We start from the raw sequence: 18,695 nt of genomic DNA on the forward strand, positions 1-18,695 counted from the left end.
TATGCTTTAAAAATAATGAAATAGTAGGCTAGGAGAAAGTAATGAAGATCTAAAATAGTATTGATAAGGAATGAAAGAGCTAACAAAGAACTAGGAGATAGCCTGTCAAACAAGATACAGAGATATCAAAGATGAGGAACTTGTAGAGGCACTAAAAGCAAAGTTACATGATTTTTCTCTAGTACAGCTCAGAAGGCATGGTGCAACAATAAAGAAGGTAATTAGTTGCACTGATACAGGGCTGAAGTTTTCCTAGGTGGGTATGATACAGTCAAGGAAGGAGAATGATTCATTGGCAAGAATGTGGTTAAATAATGGACGATGGAGTCTAAGAAAGATGAGAAAGGAAGAGGAAACAAGTTGGGGTTGACAGACTGAGAGAAAATAAAAAGGGTCAAGGAACTTGAACTTTTAATAGCATTTAAGAGAGGGTATAATGGGGGTAAGAGAAAGCCAGAAGGATAAGAAAAATAATGTAATCAGAAAGTATATACTAGAGTTTATTTCAGAAGAAGTATATTTCTAGAGAAATATATCTTGTTTTTCTACTGAGTTGAGGTTAGAAAATGGGACATTATAATTTGAAAAAAAGTCTGTTTCAAGATATAGTAAAACCACACTTAATAAACCAATAAATCTTTTCAAATCACATATGCAAGTGCTGTGGTCAAAACATAAACTTCTGTATAAGGTCATGGATTTAGGTTTCAGCATGGTCACTTAAAAACTTCTTGAGAAGTGTCCTCCTCTGAAAGTTCAATTTTTTAAATCAGTAAATGGGTATAATACTGCCACTATCTCACGGGCTGTTGTAAAAAACACATTAATTTTGAAAAATGCTTAGAAAAAGGACTGGCATAAATTAAAAACAATATTATCTATTAGGACTTCTGTTTCTGGGTATGATGAAATACAAATACTTCACTCTGTCTCTCCCAATGTATACAGTAATAAAACTTGGAGAGAAGGTATGGTATATTTGAAAACTGTGAGAAGTAAAAAGTAGCAGGTAGAAGGAATAAGAGTTCAGAATTTGAAATAAAGAACTCACATCCAGACATGGCATAATCAAATTGCTGAGAATAAAGGGAAAAAAACTCTTATATTTGTGAACTCACAATTCTCCTGCCTCAGTCTCCTAAGTAGCTGGGATTACAGGTGTGTGGCCACCAAGTCCAGCTAACAATTTTATACATACAAATGTGTGTGTGTCTCTCTCTTTCTCCCTCCCTCTCTCTCTCTCTCTTCCCCCTCTTCCTCTCCCTCCCCCCCCTATATATATAGGCTCTACACACACACATATATAGACACATACAAAATTTATACATAGAGAGATTAATGTAACTCTAAACCTATGTTATATGCAAAAAATTAATTTAAAATAGTTCATAAGTGCTGGGGTTGTAGCTCAGTGGTAGAGTGTTTGCCTAGCATGTGTGAGGCACTGGGTTTGATACTCAGCACCACATAAAAATAGATAAATAAATAAATAAATAAAGGTATTGTGTCCATCTACAACTAAAAAAAATTTAAAAAATGGTTCATCGACATAGATGTATGAGCTAAAACTATACTCTTTTAGACCACATGAAAAAAAAATCTGTGTATCCCTGGGTTAGAAAGAACCTTCATTACAAAACCAAAAACATAAGCCATAAAAAATAAACAATATAGTCTTCATCAAAATCACAAACTTCAGAGTTTCAAAAGATGCTAGAGTAAGAGAGATAATGTCACTGAAAATAGTGGACAGAGTTAGGGACCTATGAAAATTTCCTACAGAAAAGCAATAAAAAAATTGGTAAAAACTGTCAGAACCAACTTTAATAACTGGAAAATAACCAAAGGTTTACAGCAGCCCAGGGAGTATTTCTTCATGAAAAATTGCTGAATCTCAGTAATGGTAATGAGTTTTGAAGTGCTTAAACTTGCCCTATTCCCATCTTTTCTCCCAGGTCTGTGCTAACCTTGAAAACCACTGACTTGAAATTAAAGGTTAAAAAAAAAAAACCAAAAACCCAGCAGCAGAGCAGCCATTAAGTGGGAAGAATGGAACTGGAGCCCCAATGGAACTGGAGCCCCAAACTGGTGCTTTGAAAAGCATACTTCCCAGAGAATTGTCATTACTAGACCTTTCTGGTAGTTTCCAGGAAAATCCCACAAGCAAAACTCTATTTGACTAGACTCAAGGCTCACCAAGAACTAACAGGTTATTCCCCAGAAACTTTTGTCAAAATGATCAGAGGCAACCCTTGAATTTCACAGGTATCTGAGGTGGTAGAGAACAGATGGGGAAATTACAGGTTAATCAAAAAACTTAGAAGGTAAAAATCTCAGGAATGAGATGTCATAGGGGGTTTGAAAAAGCTCCAATATCCTTCTAGTAATCTAGACAGGCAGGCACATGCCTAGGGTTATCCACATTCCCAGGGCTGTGTGTACTCAGGGAAGACCTAAAAAGGCCCTAAAAGCCCTCTGACTAACCTTGAGGCTCTGTGCAATCAGGAAATGGAAGCTAAAATGGAATCCTAAACCGCATGGCCTAATGTTGAAGATGTTCTCACCATGCACAGAGAATCCCTCAGAAAAGATTGTAAAAGTACTAGTTCTAGACATAATGTTCTAAACATGATGCAAACAATATATTAAGTTAGAGAACACTGTCTGTGATTCCATTTATATAAAATTACCAAAATAGGCAAATCTATAGGAACAGATAGGAAATTGTTATTGCCTGGGCTATACATTAGAAGCAAGGATTGAGAACAATGATTACGATGATGGAAATGTTCTAAAACTAGGTTGTGGTGGTGATGGTTGATGAATTCTGTAAATTTACTAAAAATCACTAAATTTGAAAGAGTTCTATAGGATGTAGTAAATGGTGAATAGTGAAAAAATGGTTCAATTTAATGCTATAAAAAACTTACTTTTTGCCCAGGGTCTTATGCATGCCAGGCAAGCACTTTCCACTGAGCCACATCCCCAGTCCCTCCCCCCTAAAAAAACAAAAAAAACCCTTACTTTTAAAAAATAATAAGAGCTGGGTATGGTGATGCACACCTGTAACACCAATACTAGGGACGCTGAGGTAGGAGGATATCATGTTTGAGACCAGCCTGGGCAACTTGGTGATACCTTGTCTCAAAATAAAAATAAAATAGAGCTGGAGCTCAGTAGTAGAGTACCCCTGGGTTCAATCCCCACTACAAAAGAAAAAAAGAAAGGAAGAGAAAAGAAAAGAAAGGAAGAGAAAGAAAAAGGGAAAAGTTTACTTTTAAATATAATAATATAGATAGGATATAGAAAGTAATTTTGGAATAATCAAGTAAGAATTTCTGAAAATCTGCTTTCCATAAAAGCAAAAAGAACACTGGCAAAATTTGTTAAATTTTTAATACATCTGGAAATAAAAACTAAAGGCTTGCAGCAAAACATGGAACAGTTTTGCAAGAAAACTCAGTAAGTGCAGTAGCATTTCAACTTTCTATAATCCCATCTCCCTCTCTCCAGCTTCACAGTAACCTTGACAATCAACAACCTTACAACTACAGTACCTATAAAAATCAGCAGTATAGCTGAAACTGAAGGAGCAAAACATTTCTAAAGCTTCCCAAAACCCCCGTCCTAAGAGAATATTCACTAGTTGACCTGCTTGGTACCTCAATGGAAAGCTACATTATGAGGGCTTGTCTTTGACACTGCTCATATCCCACTCTGTGAGAATAGTCCATCCCTCGGGTGTTTGTCAAAACTAACTGGTGGGGACTGTTTAGCATTGTAGCTGTTAGAGATGGCAGTTACAGGTGGGATTCATAAGAGACTGACAAATAACACTTAAAAGGAAAAACAGGGAATGAGGTTCACAGGTGCTCTGAAAAGTTTAGGCACATTCCTGAGAATCTAGAAGGTAATGAAAAGACCCTAATCACTTCTAGCTGACATTGAGGCCATGTGAAAGCAGAAAGTAAAGGATAAGGCAGAGTCATACACTGCCTGCCTGAGCTTTGAAATAGTGCCCCAAAATATACATAAACATAGCCCCTCAACAAAGGCTGTTAGATATTTTCAATAAAGTCATTTAAGGAAAACCTTCCAATCATTAGAGGACTACTACACTAACTGAGCATACACAATAAAGAATATATAGAATTAGTTGAGGAAAGTCATTAAACAAATGGTAACAAAAGTAAACCCAGGGGTGGTAATTGGTGGTGGACTGACTGATTTCCAGAGCTATCACATAACATTATTTAAAATATCTAGTTTTCAAAAAAAGATAAGATACTGTAAAGAAAGGGGAAACATGGCCCATATACAGGAAAAAGCAATAGAAACTCCCAAGAAAGCATGTTGAGCTTATTAGACAAAAACATAAACCATTTATGATATGTTCTTCAAATAAGAAAAATAAAGGAGCAATTTATAAAAAAAGAAAAAAAAATAATAGAAAGTTTCAGAATGTCTTACAATAAAAATATACAGAAGGAAATTATAATAAAGAACCTAACAAATACTGGAGATTAAAAGTAAAATAAATGAAAAATTCACCAAGGAGCTCAACAGAAGATTTGAACTAGAAGAAGAAAGAATCAGTAAACTTGAAGACTGGTCCTCTATCTAATCTGAGGAGATGAACCCAGTCTAGGGAGCAGAAAGTAAAAATAAGGGAACATTAACAGACTCAGAGATCTGTAAGATATCATTATGACTCTGGGATACAAACATAAACATACCAAGATTCTCAGAAGGAGGGAGAAGGAATATTTTAAAAATAAAGGCTGATAATTTATCCAAACTGATAAAAACATTAATTTACACATTGAAGAAGCTCAAAAGGTTCCAAGTAGGATAATCTCAAAAAGATTAGCAAATAATCATATGACCAAATTGTCCAAGGTGAAAGATGAATGAATTTTTAAAACAGTAAGAGACCCATCATGGACATGGAGTAAGAACTGAATAAGATTAAAAGTTCACTTCTCACCAGAAACCATGGAGGTCAGAAGGCAATAAGATAACATATTCAATGAACTGAAAGAAACACTATAAACCAAAAATTTACATCCATCAAAACTATATTCCAAAATTGAAGAAGAAATTAACACATTCCCAGAAAAATAAACTGACAGGATTCATCACTAGAAGACCTGCCCTACAAGAAAAACTAAAAGGAGTCTTTCAGGATGAAATAAATAGCAGCATATAGTAACTCAGATCCACACATAGAAAGAAAGAGCACAAATAAAGTTGACTACAGAGGTAAATATAAAAAGCAGCACAAATGTATTTTTCTTTGGAACCCCTTTTCTTCTCTCTGACATAAAAGATAACTGTATAAAACCACCATAATTACAAAACTGTCATTGGACTTAAACATCTATAAAGATGTAATTTGTATGACAGTAATAGTATAAAGGGAGAAGAACAGAGCTATATAAAGTTCTTTAATGTAATCTGAGTTAATTTTGGATTAATACAAACTTCATATTTAAACTAAGATGTTAGTTGTAAGCCCTAGGGCAGAAAGTAAGAGAAATAAAGCACAGTAAAAGAACCAACTAGTTAATTAAAATGGCACATTGGAAAACATCTATGTACATAAAAGAAGGAATAAACAGAAAAATAGAACAAAAGTACAAAACATACAGTAGAGAAATAGCAAAGTACCAGATGTAAATCCTCTCTTATTAATAGGCTCCAATTATATTAAAATAAACGAATGCTCCACTCTAAAAGAGAACAGAAGAACTGATTAATAAATGAAAACACAATCCAACTATTTGCTATCTGTAGCAGACAAATTAGATTAAAAAGCACACACAGGTTGAAAATAAAAAGGATAGGAAAAGATATCTCATGCAAACAGAAACCAAAGTAGAACTGGGTTTTGCAAATTTGAGTTTTCTTTCTTGTAAACTGATAGGTCTAGCTGACTGTAAATTTTTTTTAAAGAAATTATTTTGAGTTTTATTGATTTTCTTGAGTTTTAAAATCTGCTTCTTTTGTTTTGCTCTAATTTCTGTTATGTCCTTTCTTCAGTTTGATATGAGTTTAGTTTGCTCTTCTTTCTGTAGTTTATTAAGGTTAAAGTTAATTGAGACCTTTGTTCTTTATATATATGTACATATACAGCTATAAATATCTCCCTAACCACTGCTTTAACTGTGTCCCATAAGTTTTTGTATGCTATGTTTATTCATCTCAAAATAATTTCAAATGTCACCTGTGATTTCTTTTTGATCCATCAATTATTCCATAAAGTGCTTTTTAATTTCCATATATTTATAAATTTCATATATCAATCCTTCTGTTATCGATTTCTGATTTCATTCCACCATAAATAGAAGTGGAAGAGCAGACATCTTTATCTCATTTCTACTTTTCAGAGGAGAATTATCTTTCACCTGTAATTATTATATTAAATATTAACACACAAATGTGATCAATTAATTTCTGACAAAAATGCAAAGATAGGTAAATGGAGAAAGAAAACAAATGAACACTGATAGGCAAGTAAGTAAATCTTACAAAAACCTCACATCTTCTAAAATACTAAATCAAAGTGGATTATAGATCTAAATTTATAATAAATTATAATAAATTTATAATAAATTATAACAATGTCAGAGGAAAACAGAAAAAGGTCTTTTCATGAACAGGTATGAGGTAGAGTTCTTAACACACATACACACACACACACACACACACACACACACACACACATATACACATACACATACAACCCACACATATAGCATGATCCATGAAAGAAACAATAAACTAGATTTTATGAGTTCAAAAAATTTGCACTGAATAGGAAGACTTACCACACTGAAAACTACAAAATGTTCCTAAAAAAAATTAAAGAAGATACAAGTAACAGAAAAACATTCCCTGTTCATCTATTGAAGACTTAATACTGTTAAGATGTTTATACTAACCAAAACTATCTACAGATTCATACCTCCTATAAAAATTTCAATGACCCTTTTTTTTTGCAATAACAGAAAAATCTACCCTAAAGTTCTGATGGAATCTTAAGGGAACTTCAACAGCCAAAACAATGTTGAAAAATAAAAACAAATTTGGCAGTTACACTCTTCCTGATTTCAAAACTTACTACAAAGTTACAGTAATTAAAACAGTATGGTACTGGCATAACAAAGACATATATTCCAGTGGAATAGAGAAACCAGATATAAACTCTTACCCATACAATCAAATGATTTTTGTACAGGGTGTCAAGATCATTCAGTGTGGAAAGAATAGTCTTTTCAAAAAATGTTACTGTGAAAACAGGATATGAACAAGAAAAAAGTGAAGTTGGATCCTTACCTTATATGGAAAAAAAACTTGAAATGAATCAAAGACCTAAGTAAAAGAGCAAAAAGTATGGAAGCTCAGACAGTAACATAGGGGGAAAGTTACATGACATGGCACTTGGCAACAATTTCTTATATGTGACACCAAAAGCATAGACAAGAAAAGAAAAATAGATGAATTAAACTTCATAAAAATTTAAAACTTTGTACATCAAGGAATACCAATGACAGAGTTAAAAAGGCAACCCAAGGAGCAGAAAAAAATATTTGTGAATCATGTATCTGATAAGGAATTAATAACCAGAATGTAGCTAGAACTCCTACGAGTCAACAATAAAGAAGTAATTCATTTAAAATTAAGCATGAGAAATTGAAAACACATTTATATAAAGAAGATACACAACTGGCCAAAATGTATATGAAAAGTTGCTCAACAGTACTAATCATTAGGAAAATGCAAATCAAAACCACTAAGAGATACCACTTTATTATCCAAAAAAGAAAACAGAAAATAATAAGTCTTACTGATGGTATAGAGAAATGGAAACCCTTGTGCATTGCTGGTAGGAATGTAAAGTGTCACAATCTCTATGGAAAATGATATGGTGGTTCCTCCAAAACATTAAATGTAGTATTACCATATAATCCAGTAATTAAACTTCTGAGTATATACAAAAAATATATGAAGTCAGGCATGAAAGTGCATGCCTGTAATCCCAGCAAATCAGGAGGCTGAGGCCAGAGGATCCCAAGTTCAGAGTCAGCCTCAACAACTTAGGGAGGCCCTAAACAACTTGGTGAGACCCGGTGTCAAAATAAAAAATTAAAAAAGAGATATGGATATGACTCAGTGATTAAGCACCCCTAGGTACCAAAAAAAAGAGTAAATACTCAAACATATGTGTATATTCATGTTCATAGAAGCATTATTCACAATAGCTAAAACATGGAAGTAACCTAAGTATCACTTATAAAAGTGGTACATACATACAATGGAATTTTATTCAGTCTTAAAAAGGAAGGAAATTCTGACACATGCTACAACATAAAAAAAAAAACCTAGAAGACATTATACTAAGTAAAATAACCAAGTCACAAAAGGACAAATACTGTGTGCTTCTGTGTGAGGTACTGAGATTAGTCAAATTCGTAGTGACAGAAAGTAGAATGTTGGCTGCCAGAAACTGTGGATGGGGAAAACAAGGAGGTAGTATTTAATGGGTACAGATTTCAAAAGTACTGGAGATAAATGGTGGTGATAGTTGCAGAAAAAAGGGAATATATTTAATACCACATAACTATACACTTAAAAATGGTTAAAATTGTAAACTTTACATTACACATATTTTTTCATAGTAAGAACAAAAATTTGCTCTATAAAAGACACTGTTAAGAGAATGAAAAAGCAAGCAACAGACCAGGAGAAAATATTTCTAAATCACATATCCAATAGAGATTGGTTAGAATATATAAAGAACTCTCGAAAGTCATGAGGAAGAAAATAAAAAACCCAATGACAAAATGGCAAAAGATTTAAACAGATACATTAGCAAATGGAATATAAATATGGCAAATAAGCACATGAAAAGATGCTCAACAACATTAGCCTTTAAGAAGATGCAAATTAAAACAACAATGAGGTACCACTTCACACCCCTCAGAACAATTAAAATAAATACTGACAATACCAAGTGCTGACAAAGATGTAGAGCAACTGGAACTCTCATACATTGTTGGTGGGAATGCAAAATGGTATAGCCACTCTAGAGAATGGTTTGGCAATTTCATATAAAGTTAAATATACACTTACCATATGACCCAGTAATCCCACTTCTAGATATTTACCTTAGAGAAATAAAAACTTATGTTCACACAAAAACCTGTACAAGAATGTTCATATCAGTATTATTCATAACCACCATACCTGGAAATAACCCAAATTCACTTCAATGGGTGAATGAACAAACTTTGGAACATTCATACAATGAAATATGATTCCACAAAATGAATGAACTGTTAATACACATGACAACGATAACAACTTGAATGAGTCTCAAAGGTATTATGCTAAGTGAAAGAAACCAGTCTCACAGTTATACATTACATGAATTCATTTATATGACAGTCTCTAGAAGATACACCTAAAGTGATGGAGAACAGATCAGTGATTGCCAGGGATTATGGGTGGGGATTGGGAGTGACTAGAAAGAGATAGTATGATGTAGTTTTTCATTGTGATGGAGCTGTTCTCTCTCCTGATTGTGGTGGTGGTTACATGAATCTATATGATTTACAATTCACAGAACTATACACCAAAAAAAGCCCCATGCAATTTTATTGCAAATTCATTTCAAAAATAAAATATTAAATATTATACTATCATCATCATCATCATCAATATTCATATTTTACTACTTAATAAAAATATTCAGAATTATTTGTGAAATGGGATCTAAAAATCAGTAAGGTCAATTTATGTATGGTACAATAACTTTAAGTTATAGAAATAAAAACAGCACTAAATGTAAAAGTTTTACAACTTCTACTAATTCTTCTCTTTAATATTTCATATCAGGATAATATGTTCTCTCTGGATCATTTCCTATAAGCATTGTTATATATTGAATATGGAATTAAATAAGTGTTCAACTTAGAAGTCTGGGACCCTAGGTTACATTCCTAAATCTAACACTGTAAGAAAACTCTCGACTTGCCTTTTGTGCCTAATTTTATCTTCCTCTTCATTGAGGTCATGTACTTGTCTGCACTTGTCTTTTTGTGGTATGCTGTGAAGGTTTAAAGCAAGGAGTTTCAAAGATAGAAAACAGAACAGATTCATAAATCCCCCCCAACCCCCACCCAAATACCAGGTACTGCTCTAGGTGATTTACATGTATTACCTTACTTAATCCTAATAATCTTGTAACACAGCTACTATTAATACTCTCACTTTCCTGATGACGAAACTGAAGCATATAGAAGTAACTTGCCCAGCATCTCAGAGCTGGTAAGTGGGGGAGCCAGGATTTTCCCAAGTTTGCCTCCAGAGCCTGTTTGTAATCAGTATGCCATAATGTCTCTCCACAAAAGGTAACTTCATTTTTCATTCCTTCCTTTACCACTGCTCTGCCATGTCTATGGTCTCTCTAACAAAGTATTCAATCATTGTAATGAATTTAACATATGAATGAAGCAGAAATGATTCCCAATTCTACATACCTAGTTCTGACCTTGCTCCTGAGTTTCACTGCATTATTTCTATCTCCTTGATATCTGCAAGCGATGATCCTGCCATTCTCACAATATCAACATGTTTAAGTCAAACTCATCATCCTTCCTCAAAATTCCCCCATAAAGGCTTTCTTAATTTTGCCAATTGTTAAGTCATACAGCCCTGAAACCTCTGGATTATCTCTGACATATTCCTTTCCATTGAGTTTCTTCTTTCATCTTCAGTCAAAATTTTTATCACTTCTTCCTTTGTAACGTGTCTTATTACCAAACCTACCTGTCTTTCCAATTCTATTGTCACCAATCTAGTCAAAATATTCATGTTTAAAAGACTATTATGCCTCCTAACCATTCTCTCTGCTTCTAATACTTCCTTATCTATTCCTAATTACTGGTTACCCCATGAATCATTTTCAAATATGGTTTTTAACATGTTACTCCTGCCTTAAAAAATTCTAACTATATTTAAACTAACTAAAAATGAAATCTACATAGCTCTAAACTACTGATCAAATAAAGCCCAAAATTGTTGGTTATATTTCCAACTCTGCCTCTTACAACTCCCCCAGTTAATAGTGCTCACACCAGTTCCAGCAATTCAAATGCCATTCCTTCTCCTTTCTAAACAGGTAGTATTAAAAAAAATTAAATCTTACCTCCTCTGAAAGGCGTTCTTCATTCACAGCAATAAAACTCTGAACTCCCATAGCACCTAGCAACTGTATCTAACATTGTTACTAAATGGTATATGTTTATATTTCCAACCAGACTGTACTTGGCACAAAGTCAAGAATTATTTTTTAAGTTTCTGTGCACCTCCCACAGTGCCTAGCAAAATCAATCCATTAACCTAATTCTTCCGATTAATACATATATATATATATATATATGGTTTTTATATATAGTGCTAATTTATATTTCAGCCTAAAGACGCTTTACAATCGAGCCTTGCCTCACTTTTCAGTGCCATCCCTTGTCATTCCCTGCCCTGACACTTTACCCCTGCCACACTGAATTTTTCTGTTCCCCAGACATACCAGGTCCTTTCACAATCCTGTTCCTATTCATTATCTTGTAATGCCCTTTCCCCTTTACCTGAAAAATACCTGTTGATCCATCAAGACAGTACAAAAGTTAATTTCTGACTCCCGCAACTGGACTTAAGTGCTCTATGTTCTATTCTCCCTCAGCATTTGATTCAAGTCTCTATAATAATTTCCAGGTTGTCATGCAACTAACTAGACATATATTTGTCTCTTTCATGGGACTATATATTCAGGGGTAGTAATAGTTTGTCTTTCCCCTACTCCCTTCACTAATTCTTTATATCTAATGCCCTGATATTAAATCTTTCTGTCAGTGAAAGAACATATGAAAGCAGTGAGGTTCACATACCTTGGTAATAAAGAGCCTTAAGAAAGGAGTGACGATCAGCTCCCTGAAATAAAGACTTTTCTATTTCCATTTCTCGCCGGGTCAGTTGTTTGCTCTTTGAAAATCTTTGTGGCAGGCAAAGAATACGCTGACGTTCAGAGATCCTTTCTTCAATATCTTGAAGACGGTTCTGTATTGCTTCAGGAGTTGCCCTCAGTCTTGTCCTCTGAAACCAGGGAAATGAAATGGCATATATCATAGAGGACACATCCTGGAAGTGATGATCTCTTGCTTCAAGTAAGAAAAAGATGATCAGGACACAGAAATTTAAAGTGTTTCTTTAAAGTGTTAGCTAAGAAGTTAAAAAACAAACGGGTTTTCTTTTACCAATGTCCCTACGCTTAAAACCAAAGAAGATTCAGACTCAAAGCTCAGTTTTGTGGAACTAAAAATGCAAGACTTCCTAATGCCAAAATGAACAGATCCTGCTCTTTATTCTCCTAAAAAACAATGCCCCACTCACCTTTTCACCTGAAACATGGCTCTTCCAGATTAATATTTCTGTTTCATTGAGTCCTAGTTCCCTGAGAGAGGCAGTTTCCTGGTCCTTTTCATGCAGTGTCTGGAACTGGGACAAAGTCATAGTCCCAGCTGCTTCCTTTCCAAAGGGCTTATACATAGTACCAGGGGCAAAGCTCTCTTTCTTAGAGACACATCTGCAAAACAAGCAAGAAGGGAGTAAGAACACCTTGAGGCTACCACGATTCACAGGAATTGTGCCATTATAAGAAGCACAATAAAAGTCATTGGCAATTTCTGTCTCACATTCTTTTACTAGGCTGAAGCACCACTGCAACAAAATGGAACTCCATCAACAGTCTCTTCATCCAGAACTAATAAATGAGTAAATCAATGAACATTTACTGAGTCCTACTGTGCAGCAGATGTATGCTGTGTACTGAGTATTTAATAGCAAAAAAGATTTAAAAAAATCGCTCCTGTTTTTATGAAAGAATAGTGGTAGCAAGGCAAATAAACAGGCAATGATAATATCAAGTTACAAGTGCTGTGGTGGAAGAAATACAGTGTGCTATAGAAAGGCATAGGAAAGGTACTGCCTCAGACTTGGTGGGATATGAAAGCTTCCTACAGGAAGAAAAACAGAAGACAAACATTGACTGATGTATAGAAGTCTGCTAAAGAAAGTGGGTGAGAGAAAGTGGAGTGTTCCCTCCAGGTTTTAAGAGGGGTCTATCACTTTGAGTGAGGGTCTTTGATACTCTACCTATTTGTAAAATCAATACTTACTCTTCAATGGAGACAGAAGTATCAAGCTGATGTTGAAGGAGGCTTTTCAGCTGCCTCTCCCCTTCTGTTTCCAGCTCCTCCAGGACATGCTCATCACTCTTCACACAGCTGTTTACCCTGGAGGAGACATACAAACACATACAGAAAGTAAAAGAGATAGGGAATCTGAAAATCTATTTCCTATCTATATTACTTATCATTAATGACCCCATTTGTTCAGACACTTCTTTAGTCATCTATTCTACTTCATCATTCATTCCACACACATTTACTAAATACCTACTCACACAGAAGGCATTGTGCCAGGTACTGATGTAAGTCAAAGATATTGATAACAGTATCTAGCATCAAGAAGCTTGTTATCTATTTAGAGAAAAGAAATATGTTAATGTTGTGTACATATGCCTGAGGGAATAAAAAAATATGAATTAATGATATAGGGCAGCATATGCCAAATTAAGAGTTGATAGAAGAAAAATTAGTTGAGAGCTAGGGTGGTAAGTGAAGATTTCAGAAAGGTATTCTTAAAGTGGCATTTCAAACATTGGGTGTGATAAAATGGAAAACAAGTGTGAAAAGACAGAAATACATACTAGAGATAAAAGGAATTTCAATTTAAATTCATAATGTGAATGGCCTTACATATACCAGCTAAAGGGCCTGGACATTAATGTGTAGGTATTAAAAAGTAATTTATCAGGCAATTAGGTAACATGGTGCAAGCAATGGTTTAGCAAGGAGAATGTGGTTGTAATATGCCATATGGATTAATAGGGAAGAAACCTAAAGAACTAGTTAACGATTGAAGTATGAGGTGATGAAATTTCAAACCAAAGTGGTAATAGTAGAAATGAAAAAGAAAGGTTAGATGAGAGAGGCCTTTTGAAGTGGGGAAGAGAAAGGATGTCAAAGATACTCCCCAAATTTCAAACCATGTAACTAGAATGATGGCTCAGACTTGGTGGGATATGAAAGCAAGTGAAGAAAAGAAGGTCCAAATGGAGTCAATGGTTTGGGGAAATATGTATTATTATAGACATGTTGAATTAACTACCTATTACAATTCAAACACTACTCTGAAGATGCTGAGTCTGAGGTAATAGCATAAATGATTGGCTAAAAGAAAAGTTTTATAGAAGAGATTCTGAGGTTGAACATGGAAATCTGAAGTCATCTGTGTGTAGAAGATCTAGAGCTATGAGACAAGATGTCTAAAGGAGAAAGTATAGAAAGATATATGAAGAGGATTGTATTTTATAGCCTAGGCATCACTATGTAGAAATTTAGGTAATGACTATCATGAGCTACCCAACCTTAAATATGTGAAAACTCTTATTAGAATGTAAAAAATAATAGGACCATTTACAATGCAACAATTGATTATAAAAAAAATGAACACAAAAAGTGAGTTAACTCCATGAGGAAAATAATTTTTAAATTTTAAGTGCCTTCCTTATAAAACCACCCTTTCCTAGTAGAGATATAATAAGATCTAGAGAAAAACCACTGTAGATATAAGAAAATTCCCTTGCTCCAGAAAGACTTGGCCCTATTTTGGAAAATTCTAAAATATCTTTAGATCCAAGGTTTTTAAAAATCCTTTATCACAATTTTTATTGATAATTTAGAATTCCCAAAGTTTTTGCTAAGTTTAAAGGTTATTTTTTCAAATGAATAAATCATAGCTAAATACACTAGCACTCATGACTCTCAAAAAGAAATGTTGAGTTCAAATAAGCAAGTCACAGAAAAATTCATACAGTATGTATAAATTTGGAATGGAGAACTTCGTATAAATTTGAAAATGGATAAAACTAGATAAATTCTGTTTAGGGATAAATTCATATGTGAAAAATCTTTTTATAAAAACAAACAAAAACAACAATGTAATAAATTAACACAAAATCCTGGATAGTGGTCATCTCATGGGGGAAAAATAGAGGGAGAAGAAATCAGGAAGGAGACACAGAGACTTCTAAAGTACCAACAATATCCTATTTCTTAAACTGGTATTGGATACAAGTCTTTATGGTTATTCTTTAAATAAATAAACACACACACATTATTTTACATGTATGAGATGTGTCACTGAAAAATTTAAAAGACAAGGAAAATGAGAAACAGTTTCTTAAAGATGCAAGGAAATTCCAGCTATCTGGGGAGGCTGGGTCAGAAGGATTCCATGTTCCAGTCCAGCCTTGGCAATTTAGCCAGACCATGCCTGGAAATAAAACTAAAAGGGCTGTGGATGTAGCTCAGTGATAGAGTACTTGTCTAGCATGCACAACGCCCTGGCTTTACACCCCAGTAACACCACACACACACACACACACACACACACACACAATAAATAAATAAATAAATATTAAAAAAATAAAAGGAACTGAGGGTGCAGGAGCTCTATTCCAGAGTGCTCACTCTTGCCGAGTTGATATGAAAGTAATTTAATAAGGATCCTTTTAAAAGGCTTTGTCCTGTCAAAATTAAGAGGCACAGGCTCTCAACAATGACTACCAAGGTTCATTTACTGAAGAACCAGTAGGGGGAACCGAGCGCAGCAATGCCCTTCCTTCTTTTTCTATAATACATAGAGCCCATTTGGGTTTTCCTTTCAAATTTGTAAAACAAAGTATCAATCTCTTACTGTAACTTTTGAAAACACTACATGGTTTCGTGGTTCCAGAAAGCAGTCCTCGACACCCAAACAAGGCAAATAAAAGCATCCACCCTGAGCACCCCTCGGAGTGAGGCAGAGGTATGGCCGGCCAGGGAGGAGCCGTCCTTGGGTCTCTCCGGCGAAAGAATATGTCAGCCAGCACTCTTTTGCCTGGGTGGGTCCGTCTGAAACAGGAAGTATCCTCAGCACCCAGCCAGCTCCTGGGGCCTGTGCCGGGAGGGCATTCCTATCAAAACCGCCCTGGTCGCGGCCCTTCCCGAACTTCGCCCTACAGACGCGACCATCCCTTCTCCCCTCCTCCCTTCTCCTTTGTCTTCCCGCTCACACGAAACCGCTTCCCAAAATTGTGACGGAAAGTAACAAAATCCATTTTCAAAGTAAAAGATAAAACAAAGCTCCCCTTGCCGTCTGCAACTTAGACAAACCCTTACCTCTTCATGTTTCCACAGGACCCTATCACTAACTTCGGCAAATAGGTCAGGGACCTCATGTCCCAGAACTCTGCGCGGCAGACTCGAAGAGGATTGTGGTGGAGCATGGGCCTCTGGGAGTTGTAGTAGCACAAACCCTCACAGAATGGAAAGAGAAAGTAGGTTTCCAGTGACCAGTATATTTTAAGTTAAAGATAACACCCCAAATATACATCACATAAACTCAGGAGTCACCTAGAACTCCTTGACTTCTTGATTCTTCTCTAATTTCCCTCAGATTTGTCCCCATCGACACTACTACCTTTTTTCTTTTTTGTTACCAGGGCTTGAACTCAGGGATGCTTAACCACTGAGCCACATCCCAAGCCCTTTTTATTTTGTTTTGAGAAAGAGTCTGAGTTGCTTAGGGCCTCACTAATTTGCTCATACTGGCTTTGAATTTGCCATCCTCCTCCCTCAGCCTCTGGAGCCACTGGGATTACAGGCGTACACCACTGCGCCTAGCAACACTGCTTCCCTTTCAAGGTTTTATCTGATCTGTTTCCAGTGAACCCTCTAGTCCATCCTCTGCATTGTAACCATGAAGATGAAGTCTGAAAAAACTGCTTGCACGAATGGTTCTAACAGGTACTTCTGAATTCTCTCAATTTGAAGTCAGAAATCTGTGTGTATTCAGGCCCTTGAATGTCCTTATTGGTAATTACAATGAATTAAGAAAGAGGTATAGTGGTTAAAAGCATGGACTCTTAGTAACCTAAAATGGAAATGCACATCCTTAAGTATGTGAAAAGAAAAATGTTCACTTACAAGTGAGATGGGAATTTCAAAATATACAACCAGTAATCCTTAAAATCATCAAGGTCATCATCAAAAAAAGGGAGTCTGAGAATCTGTCACAATCAAGAGAAACCCAGGAAGACAAGATTAAGTAAATGTAATGTGGTGTCCTGGATAGGATCCTGGAACAAAAAGAGAACACTAGGTAAAAACTAAGTTTATGTGAATAAACTATGCACTTTAGTTAATAACAAGGTTCTTTCATTTGTGACCAATGTACCAATGTTATGTAAGATGTTAACATTAAGGGCAATTGGGTGAAGGTATAGAACACTGTAATATGTATCTTCTATGTAAATTTAAAACTGTCCTGAAAAGTAAAGTTTATTTTTTAAAACTAAAATGACATATTGCATGTAACAGATTGGGAAGGATACAAAACTTTGACAACACATTTGTTGAGACTGATGGGACGAAGACACTCTGAATACATTGCTGGTATGTGTATAAACTGGTAAAACCTCTGAATACTAGTGAAATTCAAATGCACATTCCCTTTATTTTTTAAAGATCTATTTCATGTTTGCACATTTCCTTTAAAGCAGTAATTCAATACTTATGACTAATATCAACACATTATATCTTCAAACATATGCATTATTTTTATTGTGAGTTTACAACAAAATACTGGAAAGATATCCACAAAATGATACATTCATTCAACAACAACAAACTATATGATTAAAGGGAGGTGAGGACCTTAATGAACTATTACTAAACAATCTCCAAAATATATCTAGCGCAATACCAAGGTTCAGCATAATATAGTATGCTTTTATTTGTACAAAAACCAAAGAATGTGTTTGCTTGCATATGCACAAAGTATCTCTGGGAGAACACACAGTAGTTGTGAATGCCCACAGGTAGAGGAACTAAATGTGTAAAGAACAAGGGCAGGAAAAAATTCATTGTGTGGATTTTCATGTCCTTTGAATTTTGAACCACATGACTGTATTACCTACTCAATATTTTTCAATTAAAGAGCAGCCTTCTTATTTTACAGAGTCAAAGAAGAAAAAAAATTTGTGGATTTGGGGGATTACACTGCCTGGACTTTAATCTTTGCTTTGGTAAGTTGCTAGAGTATGAGAGTTTCATTAAGTTTCTGCAACTGATCTCTGTCAGCTTCCTTATAGGTAAAACAGGGACAATACCTTGGAAGAACAGGGTGACTGTAAAGCACTAAACAAAAGCATGGTTTTAACATTCAGTCGTGATGGGGTAGTTATTTATGAGTAAATATTCCAAGTTTATCCAGTGGGTCCAGGCTTATTCAAACTTCTTTGTATCGACATGCTCAAGTAAAAAACACCAAAGAGAAGCTACAAAACAAAACAACTCTACCCCCACATTATACTTGATACACAGAGAACTTCCAGCAGACTGAGAGTATGGTGGCTAAGTTATCCAACATCTATCATATGGAAATGACAGAGCTCTTGGAGTACACAGGTGTACTCCACTTCGTAGCTTAGAGACAGAAGAGGATGAATGTAAGCAGAAACAAAATGT

The 18,695-nt window shown here is 35.0% G+C and overlaps 1 protein-coding gene across 8 annotated transcripts in view; it reads right to left on the reverse strand.

Moving 5' to 3' along the window:
- Window positions 1–16,386, reverse strand: part of Rbm41 (RNA binding motif protein 41) — a 68,258-nt gene extending 51,872 nt beyond the window's left edge. For 6 of the 8 annotated variants that reach the window (XR_007106395.1, XR_007106397.1, XR_007106398.1 and 3 more), the window contains exons 1-5: window positions 16,347–16,386; window positions 13,239–13,355; window positions 12,454–12,646; window positions 11,952–12,156; window positions 10,040–10,111 (exon numbers count right to left, since the gene is read on the reverse strand). Coding sequence is in view for 3 of the 8 variants with exons in the window: in XM_047535786.1 (XP_047391742.1) it covers window positions 10,040–10,111; window positions 11,952–12,156; window positions 12,454–12,646; window positions 13,239–13,355; window positions 16,347–16,354 (595 nt within the window). In the remaining 5 variants the exon portion in view is untranslated. Of the gene's footprint in view, window positions 1–10,039; window positions 10,112–11,951; window positions 12,157–12,453; window positions 12,647–13,238; window positions 13,356–15,882; window positions 15,950–16,346 lie in introns of those variants that run through there. The other 2 variants (XM_047535788.1, XM_047535787.1) reach the window with 2 other exon arrangements.
- Between the last annotated feature and the right edge of the window lie 2,309 nt (window positions 16,387–18,695).

This window comes from Sciurus carolinensis, chromosome X, assembly GCF_902686445.1.
Source record: "Sciurus carolinensis chromosome X, mSciCar1.2, whole genome shotgun sequence".
In the NCBI taxonomy this organism is placed as follows: domain Eukaryota; kingdom Metazoa; phylum Chordata; class Mammalia; order Rodentia; family Sciuridae; genus Sciurus; species Sciurus carolinensis.